This window comes from Dasypus novemcinctus, chromosome 5, assembly GCF_030445035.2.
Source record: "Dasypus novemcinctus isolate mDasNov1 chromosome 5, mDasNov1.1.hap2, whole genome shotgun sequence".
In the NCBI taxonomy this organism is placed as follows: domain Eukaryota; kingdom Metazoa; phylum Chordata; class Mammalia; order Cingulata; family Dasypodidae; genus Dasypus; species Dasypus novemcinctus.
Window position 1 is genome coordinate 132,757,534 of NC_080677.1, and position 19,373 is coordinate 132,776,906.

The 19,373-nt window shown below is 40.8% G+C and overlaps 3 protein-coding genes across 15 annotated transcripts in view; all 3 read left to right on the forward strand.

The window, feature by feature from the left end:
• The window catches only part of GALNTL5 (polypeptide N-acetylgalactosaminyltransferase like 5), a 74,822-nt gene extending 64,535 nt beyond the window's left edge, over nt 1–10,287 (forward strand). The window contains 4 exon segments of the mRNA XM_058298016.2: nt 3,514–3,631; nt 8,008–8,157; nt 10,008–10,148; nt 10,151–10,287. Coding sequence (XP_058153999.2) covers nt 3,514–3,631; nt 8,008–8,157; nt 10,008–10,148; nt 10,151–10,228 — 487 coding nt within the window. The 3' untranslated portion in view covers nt 10,229–10,287.
• Nucleotides 10,288–17,685: 7,398 nt separating this feature from the next.
• LOC101425653 (T-complex protein 1 subunit alpha-like) overlaps nt 17,686–19,373 on the forward strand; it is a 32,031-nt gene continuing 30,343 nt past the window's right edge. The window contains 2 exon segments of the mRNA XM_058296562.2: nt 17,686–17,774; nt 18,287–18,518. Of these exon segments, the coding sequence (XP_058152545.1) occupies nt 17,686–17,774; nt 18,287–18,518 (321 nt within the window).
• Nucleotides 18,384–19,373, forward strand: part of GALNT11 (polypeptide N-acetylgalactosaminyltransferase 11) — a 92,831-nt gene continuing 91,841 nt past the window's right edge. For 5 of the 13 annotated variants that reach the window (XM_058298022.1, XM_058298018.1, XM_058298020.1 and 2 more), the window contains exon 1: nt 18,804–18,984. The gene's annotated coding sequence lies outside the window, so the exon portion shown is untranslated. Of the gene's footprint in view, nt 18,715–18,753; nt 18,985–19,373 lie in introns of those variants that run through there. The other 8 variants (XM_058298025.1, XM_058298017.2, XM_004476303.4 and 5 more) reach the window with 7 other exon arrangements.

A 19,373-nucleotide genomic window follows, 5' to 3' on the forward strand; every position in this document is an offset into this window, starting at 1 on the left:
TCTGAGTGGCAAATATTTTTATCCTATTTTCAATGGGAAAAGATATGACTTTTTAAAAAATTTTTAGTTTAGTTATAGGATTTTTTTTTAAGGTTTATTTATCTCCTCTCTTTCCCCCATTGTTTTACACTAACTGTGTACTCTATGTCTGCTTGTCTTCTCTTTAGGAAGTACCAGGAACCGAACCTGGGACCTTCCATGTGGGAAGGAGGCGCTCAATCACTTGAGCTACCTCAGCTCCCTGTTTTATTGTGTTTATCATTGTCTTTCCTCTTTCTGTTTCATTGTTGCATCAGCTTGTTGCATCAGCCTGCTGCCCCTGCCAGTCATGCCAGTTTGCTGTCTTGGTCTTCTTCTCCAGGAGGCACTAGGAACCCAACCCTGGACCTCCCATGTCATAGATGGGAGCTCAATCACTTGAGCCACATCCACTTCCCAAGATATAACTTACTTACTTATTTATTTATTTATTTCTCCCCACCCCCTTGTTGTTTGCACTTGCTGTGTCTGTTCATCTTTCTTGTATCTTTTTTTTTTTAGGAGGCACCGAGAGTTGAACCTAGGACCTCTGATGTGGGAGGGAGGTGCCTAATTGCCTGAGCCACCTCTCCTCCCTTGCTTTGCTGTGTCATCTTGCTGTATCAGCTCACCGTGCCTGCCTGACACGTTAGCTCATCAGCTCACTGTCTTCTTTAGGAGGCACTGCAAACCTCTGCTCCCTGCTTTGTTGGGTCTCTCATTATGTTTTTTTCTTCTTGTGTCTCTTGTTGTGCCAGCTCACTGTCTTTTTTAGGAGGCACTGGGATCAAAACCAGGGACCTCCTACATGGTAGGCAGGAGCCCACTAGCCTGAGTCACATCCACTTCCCCAAAATATAACTTTTAAAACTGTTTTGTGAAATGACAATTTGTAAATTGAACAAGTATGTTTTGAGTGCCTATTATGTGCCAGGCCTTGTATTGAGGATAGAAAACATGATCCCAGCCCTCAAAATATGGATAATCTAGTTGGCAGGTAAATATATAAATTCAATATAAGGCTATGATGGAGTAAGCATTTTTTACATGGCTTTTTGGTTCATTAAGAAAATTGAAAGAATCCCAGGAGAACTTCTAAAACCTCCCAGTACTACCTCTACATCCACATACTCTCCTCCTGCTCATAATCATCATGTCCTAGGTTGTATAACAGCACATAAGTGTGCTTTAGATCCCATTCCCTCACCTCTACCCAAGAACATTTCTCCAGTAATTCCCCCTCTCGCTATCACTTCCTCAATTTCTCCTCTTTACTGAAGCATTCTTATCAGAATACACATGTATGTATCTCTCGCACTTGAAAAACAAAACCTTATTTTCAACCCCACTTCTCTGTAGCTACCACCTCCTCTTCCATCCTCTGAATTTGAAGTGCCCAGGGCTCAGCCTTCTCTGTCTTCTCACGCTGTTCTTTCTTTCACTCACTCACATAGTGATTCTCATCCATTCTGATATATATTTTAAAGATTTATTTTATCTATTTATCTCCCTCTCTCGTTGTTAGTCACTTTCTGCTCTCAGTGCCCATTTGCTGTGTGCTCTGTTTCTGCTCATTTTCTCTTTAGGAGGCACCAGGAACCAAACCTGGGGCTTCCCATGTGAAAGAGAGGCACTCAATCACCTGAGCCACCTCAGCTCCCTGGTTTGTCTGTCTCTCATTGTCTTTCCTCTTTGTGTCTCTTTTGTTGCATCATCTTGTTGTGTCAGCTCACTGTGCCTGCTTGCTGTGCCAGCTCACCTTCTTCAGGAGGCACTGGAAACTGAACCTGGGACCTCCCATGTGGTAAGTGGAAGCCCAATCACTTGAGCCACATCTGCTTCCCTCATCCATCTGATATTGATGATTCCCAATTTACATCTCCAGCCCAGACTTCTCTCAGAATTACAGACTCATAGTCAACTTAGTTTCCATTTCCACTTGAATATTGAATAGACATCTCAAATGCATTATGTTCATAACTGAATTTTCCTAGCAAAACCCTGCTGCACCGATAGCATTCCATATCTCTGGGATTGCAACTCCATCTTCCAGTCACTCAGGCCAAAAACTTTGGAGTCAGCCTTGACTCTTCTCTTCTTCTACACCCCACATCTCTCCCATTAGCAATCTGTTCATTCCATCTTTAAAATATATTAAGAATTCAACTGAAGCTCACCAATTTCATTACTACTACTCTTACCTAAGATTCCATTATCTTTCTCTTGGACCACTGTAATAACCTCTAGCTCATCTCCCTTGTTCTTCCTCTACCCCACACAAGCTGGGATCTTTACATGTTGAGTCACTGATTTGTCCCTAACACATTACACATTATAGGTATTCAATAGCTACTTTTATAAATGAATGAATGAATGAACATGTAATTATTTCAAACTGCTTAAACAGTTTGACATTATTAAGTCCTGCTATTTGTGGACTAAAAAAAAAATTAGCGGGAAGTAGATGTGGCTCAAGAGATTGAACTCCTGCCTACCACATGGGAGGTCCCTGGTTTGGTTCCTGTGCCTCCTAAAGAAGACAGCAAGCTGGCACTATGGGGAGGCATGGCAAGCTGGTTCCACAAGATGACACAACAAGAGACACAAGAAGTAAAGCATAGTGAGAAATACAATAAAGCAGGGGATGGAGGCTAGAAGACAAACAAGACAGCAAGGTGATGAAACAGGCAGGTGCAACAAGCTGATGCAACAGAGACACCAGAAGAAAAACATAATGAGAGACACAACAAAGTAGGGAATGGAGTTGGCTTAAGTGATTAGGGACCTCCCTCCCGCATGAGTTCCCAATGCCTCCTAAAGAACCAAGGAAAATGAACAGACACATCAAGTGCAAACAATGAGGTGGTGGAGAGAAATAAATAAAATAAATCTTAAAAATTAGGGGAGCAGATGGACTTTAAGTGGTTAAGCACCTGCTTCCTATGTACAAGGTCCTGGGTTCGATCCCTGGTACTTCCTAAAAACAAACATACCAATGAAAAAAACAACTCTCATTAGGGAGCAAATGAAGCTCAGTGGTTGAGCCCCTGCATCCTATGTACAAGGTCCTGGGTTCAATCCCCATACCTCCAGAAAAAAAAAAAATGAAAGATGTGTTGTGACATTATGGTTTTCACAGAAGTTAAGATTACAGTTCATCCAATGCCCTTACAAATGGAGTAGTCCAATCTCCAATCTTCAATTCAATCATTATCCCAATGGGAAACTCATATTCTAAATATCAGTTTTCCTTCTCATTAAGACAACATTGAGAATATATTGCTTATATAATTTGACATTTAACTAAAATTTAAAGCCAACTCTTAGGAATTAAGGCCTTAATTTAATAATTGTACATACTTAAATGTATAATTTCTGTATTACGGTTATTTTCTTGTTTTTAACTAAGTTATCTCTAATATTCCATATAATTTGGAGGAAAAATATACAGACCATCTCTGTGGAATCAGTTTAATGTTTATGTCCCCCTTCTAGGTCACCTGCAATGGCTGGAGGAATTTTTGCTATAAATCGACATTATTTTAATGAAATTGGAAAGTACGACCAAGGCATGAATCTTTGGGGAGGAGAAAATGTAGAACTTTCATTAAGGGTAATTCAGCCTTTGTCTTTTAAATAGTTACCTTTGTACATAGAGAGTGAAATCTAACTTTAAATCATGTAATATGCTGTGATAAGTATACAGATTTTCATACATATCAGCACCCAGTCCCATTCTGGTATCATGCAGTAACAAGTTACAGTGCTCCTTGCAAAAATTGAAAACTGTAAAGTGTTAGATTTTCTTACCATTCGTTTTTTAATTTCTAATGTATGATATATTACATTAATACAATATTTGGAATCCTTTTATGTAATCTTTTTCATAGACTGATTGTCTTGGTAGTTTTTGTTTGGTGGAAATAACACAGGATTAGGAGTTTGAGGAACTGGATGCCACTAAATACATGGACTATCTTAGGTTTCAGTTTGTCTATCTGTAAACTGAAAAGGATTCTGCTCAGAAGATATCTGAGTTGCCTTCTGACTTTAGGTTCTTGAGATACATGCTATAACATGAGTGAACCTTGAAAACATTATGCTACGTGAAAGAAAGCAGCCACAAAAGACCGCATATTATATGATTCCATTCATATCAAATACAGAAAGTAGATTAGTGGTTGCTAAAGGTTAGGGTAAGAAGAAATTAAGAAGGAATGGGGAGTGAGTGCTAATTGCTATGGGGTTTCTTTTTAGGCTGAGGAAAATATTCTGGAATAAAATAGTGGTGATTGTTGTACAACCCTGGGGAATATACTGAAAACCACTGAACTGTACACTTTAAAATGGTGAATTTTATGGTATGTGAATTATATCTCAATAAAAAGATGTGAAGTATGAAGTAGATACACTTGGAAAGAGAACGTGCACAGGCACACCTCAAATGCTTATCATATATTTATTAAAGATAATTTTTTGTTTTAGACCAGATTCCAGTAGATTTTCATAATAATCACTTTAAAACATGCTTTAAAATTGGCTGTGAGTTCACCATTATTATCCTTAACATTTTTTTCTCACTTATTACTGCCTCGTTCGTCTCTTATAACAGAGACTGCCTGGTGTAGAAAAACACACCTTAGTCTATGACTAAGTTTATATTTTCTCTGAGCCTTAGTTTCCTTATATTTACATATAAATATATGTATATTTTCCTCCAATCCCCTTTTTGTCATATCATCAAAAATACTAAGGCTTTTTTCTACTGTGCCATACATTTTAGAGAACCTTTTTCTAGTCATTCTGGGGGAGGCGGGTTTCTGGTATTTCTAAAAAAGTCTGGAAGTTGATTGTACCAGCTATTAGATCTCATATTTGAAAAGTTCTGCTTTTCCATTTTATTCCTACAATTAATTTCTAACACCATATTTTATGCTTATCAGCGATTATTAAGGTCATCCACCCCCACCTCCTATCCCCTATTCCCATTCCCTTAGATAATAATTGAAAGAATGACAGGAGGGAATTGAAAAAAATTCATTTAGGAAATAGATTACATGAGGTAAAACTAACTGAACTCTGAGTGTGAAACTCTAGAAAGGGGAATTTATGCTTGTGAACAACATATAATCTATTTTTTTACTTTTTAAAAAATATTTATTTAATTAATTTATTTTCCCCCCTACTTCCCCATCGTTGTTTGTGCTCACTGTCTACTCTCTGTGTCTGTTTGTTGTGTGCTTGTCTTCTTTTTAGGAGGCATGGTGAACCAAACCCGGGACCTTCCATGTGGGAGGGAGGCACCTAATCGCTTGAACCACCTCCACTCCCTGCTTGTTGTTTCTCTCATTGTGTTTTCCTTCTTATGTCTCTGTACTGCACCATCTTGTTGCATCAGCTTGCCACTCCAGCCTATCACATCAGCTTACTGTCTTGCTCGTCTTCTTTAAGAGGCACACGGAACCAAACATAGGATCTCCCATGTGGTAGGCAGGCATCCAACTGCTTAAGCTGCATCTGCTTCCCAATATATAATCTATCAAGTCAGAAGGGAGGGTATGTGGAAAGGAAACACTCTTAGATGAGATAGTTTGAAATGCTGGCCACCAGGTAGAAACATGCGCCCAGAATAAGTTGACTGCTATAATAATAAACACCACCATCACCAAACAACTCTCTCACAATAAACCCCAACACTAAAATTTTCATGACATATTTTCATGTGCTGAGTGGTTGTCATGAGGTTATCAAGCATAAAAATCCCATTAGATCCTATCATTGTGTGCCAGAAGGTAGATTCTGTGACTCTTGGGCATGGATCCAGATGGTTCTTTTTTGAAATACCATTTATCTCTTTTTACTGGGAACGTAAAGAATAACACTTTTAAAAATCTTTTTTTTTTTAATTTCTCTTTCTTCCCTCCCCCCCAGTTGTCTGCTCTCTGTATCCATTTGCTGTGTGTTCTTCTGTGACCGCTTCTATCCTTATCAGCGGTACTGTGAATCTATGTTTCTTTTTGTAGTGTCATCTTGTTGTGTCAGCTCTCCGTGTGTGCGGTGCCATTCTTGGGCAAGCTGCACTTTCTTTCGCGCTGGGCGGCTCTCCTTACGGGGTGCATTCCTTGTGTGTGGGGCTCCCCTACACGGGGGACACCCCTGCGTGGCACGGCACTCCTTGTGCGCATCAGCACTGCGCATGGACCAGCTCCACACAGGTCAAGGAGGCCCGGGGTTTGAACCCTGGACCTCCCATGTGGTAGGCGGACGCCCTATCCATTGGGCCAAGTCCACTTCCCTAAAAATCAATTTTTGTGTGTGTGTACCTCTTCAACATAATTCCTTCTGACTCACCAGGAAACAGAAACAATATTTTCACCATAAAACTTATGAGTATTGTTTTCAGTCAAGTTCCTAATTTTCTTTTACTATTTCCTAAATTATTAAGAGGATTTTCTTAGAATCTAAGTCCCCTCTCATTCTGAAGCAGTCAGAATGGACATCATCCTATATCCCTCAAGACTGAGAAGTGAACAAACATAAGGGGGAAGTGTAACCTTTGTAACAATAAATTTATTGCTATTGTACTTATTATCTTGTGTTAATACAACTTGTCGACATTGATATAAAGAGAATGGTTCCCAGGGGTTCAGAAGGGCATTTTTAGGGCAGTGAAATTGTTCTCTGTGATACTGCAATGACAGACACGTGACATTATACATTTGTCAACGCCTATAAAACTGTACAACACAAAGTATAAACCATAAAGTAAACTATAGACTTTGGTTAGTAGCAATGTTTCAATATTGGTTCATCAATTGTAACAAATGTAGCATGTAAGATGGTAATATTAGGGTAAACTGTGTGTGTGGGGGCGGGTTATAAGGGAATTTTTCTGTAAACCTAAAATTTCTCTAAAAATAAAGTTTATTATTACAAAAAAAAACACAACAAAACAAAACCCACAAAACAAAATGGAGAGAAATGGTCTTGATCAGTTGAAACTGTGGTTCTCAATCCTTATCATGCATGAGACTTACTTAGGAGCTTGTTGAAATGCAGATTGCAGGGCCTCAAATCCGGAGTTTCTGATTCAGTAGGTCTGGAGTTGCATTAGAATTTGCATTACTTACAAGTTCCCAAGTAATGCTGCTACTGTTGGTCTGTAGACCACAGGAGAAACAAATTAGAATAAACAAAAAAGTCATGGCAAATATAATGTAAGATGAAGAAATTATGTACATGAGATATATACTTCAAACATATTTTTTTTTGGTGGTGTTCATAATACTAAAAATGGGAAAAAAAATCTCCAAACAAAATAAGACATCTAAATTTCACGATAGCAAATGAAAAATCCAAGTTACTTTATTGTTGTGTGTATATGTGTACGAACTCAGAATGCTGAGATTAGAAGGGAATTTTATTTTATTCTGTTTGCTTTCCCATATTTACCAATTTGTCAATGACCATATTTTAATTTTGTGCAATAAAAAAGTTATTAAAAGTCTTTTAGGGTGTCCTCAATACCAAAAAAGATGAGTGAATAATTGAATTCAGCCATGATCAACATTTCTCTTGTTTCTTCCTTACATCTAGCGACATTTAATTACTTCAAAAAACATAGTTTAAGGATATTTTAAGACAAAATACCTTACCAAACTTCATAAATACCAGCATTAGAATTGATTATTTATCAGAGAGGCAGAATCAGTTAGCATTCAGAGCATTGGCTCTAGACCAGAATTCCTGAATCTGAACCTTGAGTTCTGCCACTCAACAGCTATGAGACATTGGCAAGTTTTTAAACTAATCTGTGTATTAGTTTCTTCACCCAGAAAACAAGGATAATCACAGTCCTTACATTAAAAGGTTTTTGTAAAGATTAAAGGAAATTAACCTATTAACTATTAGCTATTGTTATGTTCGTTAAAAAATCCAGCATTTATATATTACTAGCGAAAATACATTTTTTGTTTTTCTTACATCTAGATCTGGATGTGTGGAGGTCAACTCTTTATAATCCCCTGCTCTCGCGTAGGACATATCAATAAGCAACATTTACAATATGATGCTGGAGTTAATAAAGCCATTTCATATAACAACCTAAGATTGGTACACGTTTGGCTGGATGAATATAAGGTGAGGAATACATCTTTGATTTGGAAATCTATGTAAGTGTATGGAACAGTCATTCTCTGAAAGAAATCATCTTCTCCTTTTTTAGATCTAATTTTCTCTGTTTTCTTTAATAGCATTCCTTTTAACCCCACATCCACCCATCTCCAGACCTAATTCTGAGTTAATTCTAAACTGCTAAACTTGCATCTCCCTTTTTGTTTTAATTTTCAGGGAGACTCAAGAAGTAAATCTCAGAAGTAAATCAACCAATACTAGACAAAGTCTTTTCTTTGGTGATGGGGTGCCTAGATTTTTTTTCCTCTTGGGATTGCCCCTCTGAAGCAAACAGCCTTCTGCCTGCTGTTGTCCTCAGGCACAACTCTTTAGATTCTCTTCCTCCACTCTCTTTTTTACCCAAAGTCAAATATTTCTATGTCAAAGCTCTGCCTCTCAATTTGTGCATAAATAGAGAACCTAAAGGGTGCACATATACAGAACATGTCATTGCAGGTCCATTTTAATTCAAAAGTAGTCCATCAAAAGCTATGAACACACAAGCAAGGACAGTGAACCCAACAGGACTTATTTCAGAAAAATAGATACTTTTTTTCACATGGGGCAGCTCTCCTTTTGGGGCTCACTCCTTGTGCATGGGGCTCCCCTACGCAGGGGATACCCCCGCATGGCATGGCACTCCTTGTGTGCATCAGCACTGTGCATGGGCCAGCTCACCACATGGGTCAGGAGGCCCTAGGTTTGAACCCTGGACCTCCCATGTGGTAGGCGGATGTTCTATCAGTTGAGCCAAATCTGCTTCTCCACAGAGTTCCTAGTTTGAATGATGGAAATATTTTGGTAATGGATAGTGGTGATGGTAGCACAATTATAAAAATGTGCTTTCATCAATTGTAACAATGTTCCACACCAGTGCAAGATGTTAATAATAGGGTGGCATATGGAATTCTGTATTTTATGCATGATTGTTCTGTAAACCCATTACTTCTGTAATAAAGAAAAAAACCTAAGTGTGATAATAATAATGGCTGCCACTAACATAACACTTACTCTGCACCAGCTCTTATTCTCCAAGGGCTTTGCCCATATTAAAGGGTTCAATTCTCACGACAATCTCATGAGAGTAGGGGTCAAGTAACTCACCCACGGTCACACAGTTAATACAGGTCAGAACCGGATTTTGAATTCTGGCCACCATACTGCAGAGTCCACATTCACCCTTAACCAGCACAGCACCTCCCTCGTCTGTAAGGTAGAGCAGGACCAAGGAGGGAGGGTTTTTGTCCTTGAGTATTTGTTGACAGAGTAGGAGAAACATGTTACTACAATTCATGGCTGTGTTCTTTGGTTCCCAAGCAGCAGGACCCAGTTTTTCCTGGATTCCTTTTTCCTACCTTTGCCATAGCACCATCACAGCATATGTTCTAAGCTGTGTGATTGAAAGTGATGGTGGATGTGTTAGTCTGCCAAAGGGGTGCTGATATGAAGTACCAGAAATCTCTTTAAAGGGTATTTATTTGGGGTGAAAGCTTACAGTTACAAGTCCCTAAAGAGTCCAGCTCAATGTTGCTTTCTCACCAACGTCAGTTGCTCCTCAAGGGCCCCTCAACTGAGTCCAATATAATTAAAGGGTATGACACCCAGAAGAATAGATTAGTTTAAAAACAAAATCTTTCTCTTTTGGGGATTCATAATCTCAAATTGCCACAGTGGGTGTCTGCTCTGTTCCCTATACAGAGGAAATCAGAAGGTATTTTTTTAGTTCAGATGATTAACATACATACTGCTGTTAGATATCATGTGTTGAACATCTCAGGGATTTTTTCTAAATGAAATGACTCTTTATTTCTATTTAGGAGCAGTTTTTTCTAAGAAAACCTGGTCTGAAGTTCAGTAACTATGGAAACATTAGCGAGCGTGTTGCATTAAGGAAACGATTGGGCTGCAAGTCATTTCAGTGGTATTTGGATACCATCTTCCCAGAGTTGGAGGCATCTATGCGCTCATGAAAGGAAAGCATACCATTTTCATTAATAGAGGATTTAAAAACCCCAAGTCTTTCAACCTAGAAGTGTGAGAATATACATTTGGAACCTCATGAAATTATGTGAAGTACAAAAAGAAATACAACCAAAAGTGGTCTGCAAAAGTGCCTTTATTTTAAAACAAAAAACCAAAAAAACTCTTTTAATGATAGTTCTTAATATTTTGTTACTTACCTGCCACTAAATTTCTGGGATGACAAGACAGACCTTGAACATTAGCAACTTAAGTTGTCATGGAGTTAAGATTCCATCATACAATTAATTGAGGTAAGGTGTATTATCTTCAATTATTTGCCAAACATACTTGGTTCTGGTAGATTACAGGGACGGCTCTGCTCTTACAGCCTTTGCCAACTCAATTTCTCTTCCAAATAGGCAATTCTGACATGGGTCACCTTTCTTAGTAAGATGTTTGCAGAGAGCCTTGGTTAGTTCATACAGACTTTGGCTGAGGTGTAAAAGCTCCTTTCTTGTTACCAGTTCAAATTCTGGCACCAACACCTAGCTTAATGATTCCTGAATTTCTGATGCTCACTCCACTTGCTTGGGTTTCACAGTTCAGCTCTTCAGGCCAGCCTCCCAAGTTGTTCTTGTAGGCCTTTTTGTTGCTTGGAAGCAGCTCCTCTTCCTTGCTTCTGCTGTTGCATTTTATTCTCTTTTTTGTTTTACTTCATGTTGAATTTATTTGCAAAATGGCTTACAGTTTTATGGTATGTGTATTTTTTTGTTTGTTTGGTTTTTATTTGAAAATACTTTCAAACTTACAGGACAGGCGGCAGACTTGGCCGAGTGGTTAGGGCGTCCGTCTACCACATGGGAGGTCTGCGGTTCAAACCCTGGGCCTCCATGACCCTCCATGGCCCACGCGCAGTGCTGTGTGCACAAGGAGTGCCGTGCCACGCAGGGGTGTCCCCCATGTAGGGGAGCCCCACGCGCAAGGAGTGCGCCCCATAAGGATAGCCACCCAGCATGAAACAAAGTGCGGCCTGCCCAGGAATGGTGCCACACACACAGAGAACTGACACAATAAGATGATGCAACAAAAAATACAGATTCCTGGGCCTCTGACAACAACAAAAGCGGACAAAGAAGACACAGCAAATAGACACAGAGAACAGACAACCAGGGTGGGGGGAAAGGGGAGAGAAATAAATAAATAAATAAATAAATAAGTCTTTAAAAAAAAAACTTACAGGACAATTACAAAAATAATACAAACCCCATTCAGAGAACTCCAAAATACCCCTACTCCCTCAGATTCCCAGATCCACCAGTTGTGCCACATTTGCCATATCCTTTTATCTATCTATTTATCAATCCATTTTTTAAACACTTGTGTATAGATTATATCCATCATGCTCATTGAACATTAAATCCTGCCATGCACAATTCCTAAGAACACGGATATTCATTTATGTAACCACCTTAAGTGCAGTTAAGCTCAAGAAATTTACTATTGATATAAAGCTTGCAGTTTTGTTCCAATTTTTTCTTATACCCCAATAATATCCCTTTGATTTTATTTTATTTTATTTTCAAATTCTACTCAATTTATTCATTTTTTAAAAAGATATTACATTAAAAAAATATAAGGTCCCCATTCGCCCCCACCGCCCCCACCCCACCACTCCCCCCCCCAATAACACTCTCCCCCATCATCATGTCACATCCATTGCGTCTGGTGAGTACATCTCCGGGCATCGCTGCACCCCATGTCCCGTGTTCCACACCATAGCCCACACTTTCCCACGTTCCATCCAGTGGGCCATGGGAGGACATACAACATCTGGCAATTGTCCCTGGGGCACCACCCAGGACAACTCCAAGTCCGGAGAATGCCTCCACATCTCTTCTCTTCCTCCCCTTTCCTGCACCCAGCAGCCACCATGGCCACTTTTTCCACATCAATGCCACATTTTCTCGATTATTAACCACAATAGTTCATGAATAGAATATCATTAAGTCCACTCTGATCCTTACTGTATTCCTCCTTCCTGTGGACCTTGGCTTGGTTGGGTCCATTCCACATCTATGCCTTTGAGCCTTTTAGATCCCATCAAGTATCATGTACTGCGCTTAATTGTCACTGTCTCTCTAGTTCTTTTTTTTTTTTAATTGTGGGAACATGCGTAACACACTATTCCATCTCAACTACTTCCAAACATACCACTCAAAGGGATTAATCACATTTCTATGTTGTGAAAATCAGGTCTGGTCTTGGTTCTTGGGTTAGCTGTTCTCATCACATGCCATCTATTTCTGGGTGACATAAGCATAAGCAAGAGTTATACAGGCCTGGTCCCGGGTCTTGGGATAGCTATCTGCCTCAGATGGTATTTCTCAAACTTGGCAATTTTGGGCTTTAGGTCCCCAGTAGGAATGGATTTCCACACAGGGTTGGGACCTTTCTTTAAATGAAATATATACATTTAAGAGTTAATACTTTCTAATTTAGCTGCATATAGGTTAATTAAAAGTACTTGATAGGGTCCTTACAGCTAGGTTGGAGTCCATCTTTATGGAGGTAACACTTCCAATACACAAAATTTCAAGTTGAAGTTTGAGCTCTGCAGTTTTCTTCATTTCCTGGGAGCACACTGTAAAATGATTGCTCTACTGATATTGAGCAAAAGAGGACTTTTTTCACCTGATGTGTCTTTAAAGTCAATTCCTGAGACACCGGGCTTTCAAAGAAAGAAAGAGTTCTATTGGTTGCACAAGTAATGGAGCACAGTGGCCTTCTGGCCCAAAACTGCCTCCCAGGTCTGCAGAAATTCTAATATTTTATAACATCAGGCTGCTAATGAATAACTGGGATGGAGCTGGACAGGACATAAGGAGGGTGGGAAGCAAACCAGGGTCAGTCACAAGGATTTGGGATAGTGATATACAAAACAAAGGTCAGTTACAAGGTCTTTCATGTGGATAGTAAATAGAGGTGGGTGGAGTGATTGCTAGCCCAATAGTAGGTATACACAAAGGTGAGTTCAATCTAGAATCATCATCCCAATAGTAAGCATACACAAGGGTGAGGTTAAGTCTAGAGTAACCCCAAACAGGGGTTGGGACCACTCAAGCCAGCATCAGTAATTTCAGGTATTAACCTTTTGTTATTTTATAATATAAAGGCATCTGTATAGTGATTTAGTAAACATAATTATTTAATTCTTAACCCCTGGTTACATTACCAAGGTTTCATTTTTTAAAAATGGTTTTGATTAGTTCCTGACAATAGGTTAGTATATTTCCTTTTATGAGGAAAGGCTCATATATTCTAGAATTTATTTTCATAGTTCTCCCTGTTACAATTTCAAATGGAGATAATTTGTTTTCCAGAAGGAGTAGATCTTAAATTTATTAAGACTTTAGGGAAACGGACTTTGGCCCAGTGGTTAGGGCCTCCGTCTACCATATGGGAGGTCCGCGGTTCAAACCCGGGCCTCCTTGACCCGTGTGGAGCTGGCCATGAGCAGTGCTCATGCGCGCAAGGAGTGCCCTGCCACGCAAGGGTGTCCCCCGCGTGGGGGAGCCCCACGCGCAAGGAGTGTGCCCGTGAGGAAAGCCGCCCAGCGTGAAAAGAAAGAAGCAGCCTGCCCAGGAATGGCCCCGCCCACACTTCCCGAGGGGGGGAAATTAAATAAATAAATAAATCTTAAAAAAAAAAAAAAAAAGACTTTAGTCTTTTTGGTCATGGTAGATTGAGGGAGTCCATGAATTTAGCAGTTTGAATTACACCATTTTATCTTTCCACCAAGTTTGAGGAATGGGGATGATAGGCACAATGAAAATATTTACAAAACAGGCCATATTTTGCATATCATTTCCATAACTTGCCCTGTAATGTGGGTTCCTCGGTCACTGTGAAGTTCTGAGGAAATTCCCCAATTTGGAATTACTTTTTCTAATACCTTTGTTGCCACCGTAGCTTGTCTACAGGGAAAGGCTTCAGACCAGTGGGAGTAGATACAAATCATTATGAAAGCATGTTTATAGCCTTGGGATGGGGTATCAATAAAATTCTATTTCCAAATTTCAAAAGGTCCAGTAGGTAAGGGAAAATGTTCTTGAGAACTATGGAAAAGTTCTCTGGATTATGTGTAGGACAAATTAAACAATTGTATATTTTCATGGTTATTTTAGGTGAAATTTTCCAGAAATAACACTTTCCTCAGTTTACCTTTTTATTAGTATTCCAGTGAGAAATATTATGAATAATTTCCAAAACTTTTCTGGGAGCATATACCATTTACCATCAGGCCAAAATATTATTTAATTGCAGACTTACTAAAAACCAGCCGGCATTTTTTCCTTTTTTGTTCTTACGTTTCCAATAGAGTTGTTTGGTTCAAGTCATTGTAGAAGTTAGGCTAAATTAAGTTACCCAGAAGTAGACAACATCTGATGAGAATGGCTATCCCAAGAACCAGAATCAGACCTGATTTTCATCAGATTGAAATGAACTCAATAATGCCACTATAATCCTCAATATTATCCTATTAGCTCTCATGTTTGCATTTCCCTCACACCTTCTTTGTATCCCAGTCCATCTCTGTCTCTCCCACAAAGAATTCTACAACTTTTAAACTCCTCATTCTCACCCTTACCCTCTCTTCCTAGTCCCTTGCCATTCACTATCCTTTTAGTCATACAAAAGACTGCTAACCTAGGCAGTCTATCAAATTGCTGAGTCCAAGCTAACTTAGACTTCACAGAAGGGCAAAAGCTACTTGCTGCACCCATTGGCACTTATTTAATTGACTAAATCTCAGATTTTGGGGAGACTATATTTGTAACATATGTCAAACTTAGCTAATCCTTTCTATTTTATAGTCACTGCAATGTCTGTTATTCATCTCATTTCTAGAATAACAGCCACAGTTATCTCCCTAGTTATGTCAATGAGCCAGACCCTTGATCTTAAAGTTTGCATTTATGAAACTTATTTCTATAATGATGCAACTAAGCCTAATTATAATTAATGCCTAAGAGTCACCCCCTGAAAACCTTGTTGCTCAGATGTGGCCCCTCTCTAAGTCAAACTCTGCAAATAAACTATCTTTTAGATACTACATGGGGTGTCTCTTCCAGGCACGAGACACCCTGACACCAAGGAATTAATACCAAATGTTGATCAGTGATGCTTTGGAAGAAAGATCTTGATCAAAAGTTGGAAATGTTAAAAGAAACAAAACAAAATAGAGTGTCTATGGCTAAGAGATTTCAAATGGAGTCAGGAGGTCATTCTGGAGGTTATTCTTTGGCAGGTCTCTCCCAGTTATCACAAACTGCCAAAGAATGAAAAGCCTCAAGCAACAGTGTTTCTCAAAACCCCGACAAATGGACACCATAAACAAACCACAAGATAAAGAACTCAGTTATCTAACCTAAAGGTCAATTAAAGTACACCAAACAGCCACCAGCCACAAACAACTCTTCTAAACTTCTTTTCCTTTAAAAACCTTTGCCTGGAAATGCCCAGAAAGGACATAATTTGGGTTGCTACCTGAATATGTGCTCCCTGTAATTGTAAGACCCTAAATAAATGCCTTTGTTGCTTGACTGGTTATTTCTTGGTTGATGTCTTAGAACCAGATTAACCAGATTTATCAGACCATTATAAGAGATTAAATCCTATCATATTCCTGTCTCTTCAGCTGAAAAAAAATTTTAAGGGTCAGCTCTTTTAGATACTAGTTCAACCCTTTAGCCATATTCTTTCTGTCCCGCTATCTCTGCCCCCAGGGCCTCCTCCTAGACCTTTGCGGAATCCAAAGCATTCTAACTTTCCCACTAAAAAAGTCCGGGAGGGGGAGATGTGATAGCTGATTTTATAAGGCTGCAATTAAACCAGGGTTTAGCTCTAATGGTTAGTTTTCCCTACTTGCCTCCAGGAAGCTGTTTTGTTGGAAGATATTTAGCTCAGCACCTATTAAATGAGTGACGGGACAATGAGGATGAGTACTATGCACCCTCTGATGATTATTCTTCCTTTTCCTCTGTAACTTAGGTTAGGTGTTTTGGGAAACATGTGGAGGTAAAATTTTACCTGCAGAAGGTTAACTGCTAAGTGCCTTCAGGAGTAACACTTATGAAGGAGTTAAGGGAGAAAGATAGGGCAGAGCAAGGAGATGAATTTTGATGCAGTGATAACAAAGGCCTCAGCTGATCCCCTGGGGAGCTCTAGAGCTGGATTAGCCTTTCACAGCAAAAGTGCTGATTGACTGGTCATTGGATGTAAACTGCTCCCCAAAAGAGATGCAGTACTCTTTGGCTGAGGGCAAGTTCATGAACCACTCAGAGCCATCAGCCTCTAACACTCCCAGCAACGAGTGCCTCCATTCTGAGGGGAGAAGCAACAGACTCCACTACTGGCAACCAGTCGTGGCATGTCGATCCACATGCATTGTTCAATAAAGTCTCAGAACAGCTCCTTCAGAATTCTTCTTGGTCTCCTTTTCTGGGAGAATTTATAATCTATAGAATGAATGACAGCCCTTGCTGTTGTAGCTGGACTTGAGGTCAAATGATACTTAGAATAGACTTTTCTACTCATTCTAGATTGCCTGCAACCTTACTTAGCATTTCAATTTATCTATTATTTAGTCTGACTACATGATCTAGATTTTTCATCCCTGGAGGGTCTAGGCTCTGGTCACCATACCCTTCACAGACCAAAGGAGAAAAACAATATTCATCAGAGGGTATATGGATTCCATCATTCATCTTATAGATGCTGAGTTAAATAGCCTCCCTAAATATCCACCACTTCATTATTGCCACATCATGACCGTCATAATCAACATAGACTAACAAGAAAATCCAGAATGAATTTTTAGGCTGACTGCTTTCCTATTTATTCCTTTCATTTTCCATAACTCTCTCATTAAAACTCAGTAAAAAATAAAAAATAAAGAAAATTTAAAAAACAAAACAAAAATTCCATAAGGTACTTAAGTTCCTCATAGGCTGACCTTGGTTCCTGATATATTCTTCCCTGCCACTGTGTGTGTAATATCAGCCCTATTCCTAATAATCAGGGTTAGTTATCTCTGGTGATTCCTTTCCTGGTCACTGGGCAAGAGGAGTTAGAAGTGACAAGTCAGCACCTGTAGCTCAAAGTTTAATGGGATTTTCATGGTGGAAATATTCCCCTTTTGAGAAGCTGGATGTCTAACCTTGCAGAGCCCAAAGATGAGGGGACAGGAACTCCAAAATTCCCAAGTAGGCTACTGGGAGTGATGGTAAGCAGGGACAGCTCTTATTTATCCCACCCTCACCCTGGCTCCCAGACCCATGAGTTTTACCTACTGGGGACAGAGCATCATATAATGGTTGTTGATTTGGGGTATACATTGCATCCTGGAGGATGGTGCCCCGACCTCGTAGAATATCATCTCCAAGCTAGCCCCCTACCTATGCCTTCAAAAGGCTTTTTTCTTCACTCCATCAGACCAGCAGCTTCTGAGTGGTAAGGTATGTTTTAAGGCCAATGGATCCTATGCGAATATTCCCACTGCTACTCCTCTTTTGCTGTAAAGTAGGTCCCTTGGATCAACGCGATGTTATTTGGGATCACATGTAAGTAGATCAGACACTCAGTAAGCACGTGGTGTTGCTGGCTCTGGCTTTGCAGGCAGGAAAGAGAAATCAATACCTGAGATACCTGACAATTTCAGTCAAGATTAACTGCTGCCCTGACTAGGATAGAAGGGGTTAAAAATATCCGCTTCTGGCACCAAGTGGAGCTTTCTTTGATGAGGGCAATTTCCACAGAGGGACTCGGCTGAGGGCAATCAGCTGCCTACACATCCAAAAACCGGGGACATAACTCCTTAGTCCTGAAGCGGAAATAAAAGAGTGGCGCAACATCCTGACAGTTCTCGGGTATTTGGCAAGTCCTGGTGTCAATCCAGGAGAAGATAGGCTGGACAACGTGCCATTAACTCCATTCGGCTCAAGGTCACTGTTTTGGTTCATCTGCCGCTCTTTTCTCTCTCATTTTTCATTTACAAGGGGTGTAGACCGTCCTCCCTGCACATATGGACTCCTATCAGACTTTCACCGTGAAGCACTGGGGTTTTTCTTCGAAGAGGAAATTCCCGAGGGTGCCCCCACGAACGTAGCAGTGCCCAGGGCCATTCACCGGCTTCGCGCGGGCGTGCTGGAGGATTAGGGCTGACAAGCCGCGCCGTGCCGCCGGGCGCCGAGGCCCCAGCACCTTCGGGGCAGCGGCTGCGCGAGCACCAGGCGCTGACGCGCACCCGCGACGCGCGGGGGCGGGGCCCACTCGTCACGTGGCCCGCGGCGGAGGCGCGGCGCTGGGCAAGGAGCTGCCGAGGGGGTCTGCGACAGGGGCCCCGCGGCCTGCGTCCCCTGCCTGCGTGTCTCTAGGGTGCCCCGCCTCCCGGCCCGCTTTTTCTCCGAGCAGCTCCACCTGCTCGGACCCGGGCTGTGGCGGAAGAGAAGATGCCACAGTCCGAGTCTTGGAAGACAGCGATGCTGGACGGCCGGCGTCGGGGTGAGTAACCTGAGGGATCCCCCACACCCTGTCACCCTCGACTCTCCGCTCGCCTTGCGTTTTCTGCTGCGCTCTGACGAGACTGCGGCGTGTGACTCCCCCCGGCCTCCGTCCGGCCGCGTGTCCGCACGTCCCGCGGTCTCTCCGCGAGCGAATGCAGGGTAGGATCCCTGCCCAGCTTCATATCCAGAGAAGCGAAACACTCCCGCACTGTCTGGAGGGCCCTGTGGGTGAGGTCTTTTCGGCTGGACTCAGCGTTTGAGAGGCAGGGTGAGCTCTCGTTTGCAAGTCGGCCCTTTGCAGTTTCTTTGACAAGATTGTCAAGCATCAGCCGCACTTAACAGGCGTTTAGAAACCCAAACACGTTTCATCATGCTAGGTTTGTTTACAGAAGTCTTGCTGCAGACCGTGATGCCTGTAACCGAGTAACTCTCTTTTCCACCCTATCTCATTTTTAGTAATTTGTGTTAGGCTTGCGAGACTGTTGAAAATAGATATTTCAGTTATAGAAAATGGTGGTCCAATGGCTACTTTATCCTCATTATTATAGAATATTTTAGAACTGAAAAAGACTTAGTAATACAGTCTCATTCATTATTTTCTAAAATCAAGTCCAGCACGGTGCTTCTCAATCACTAAAAGGAAAAATGGTTTCCCAA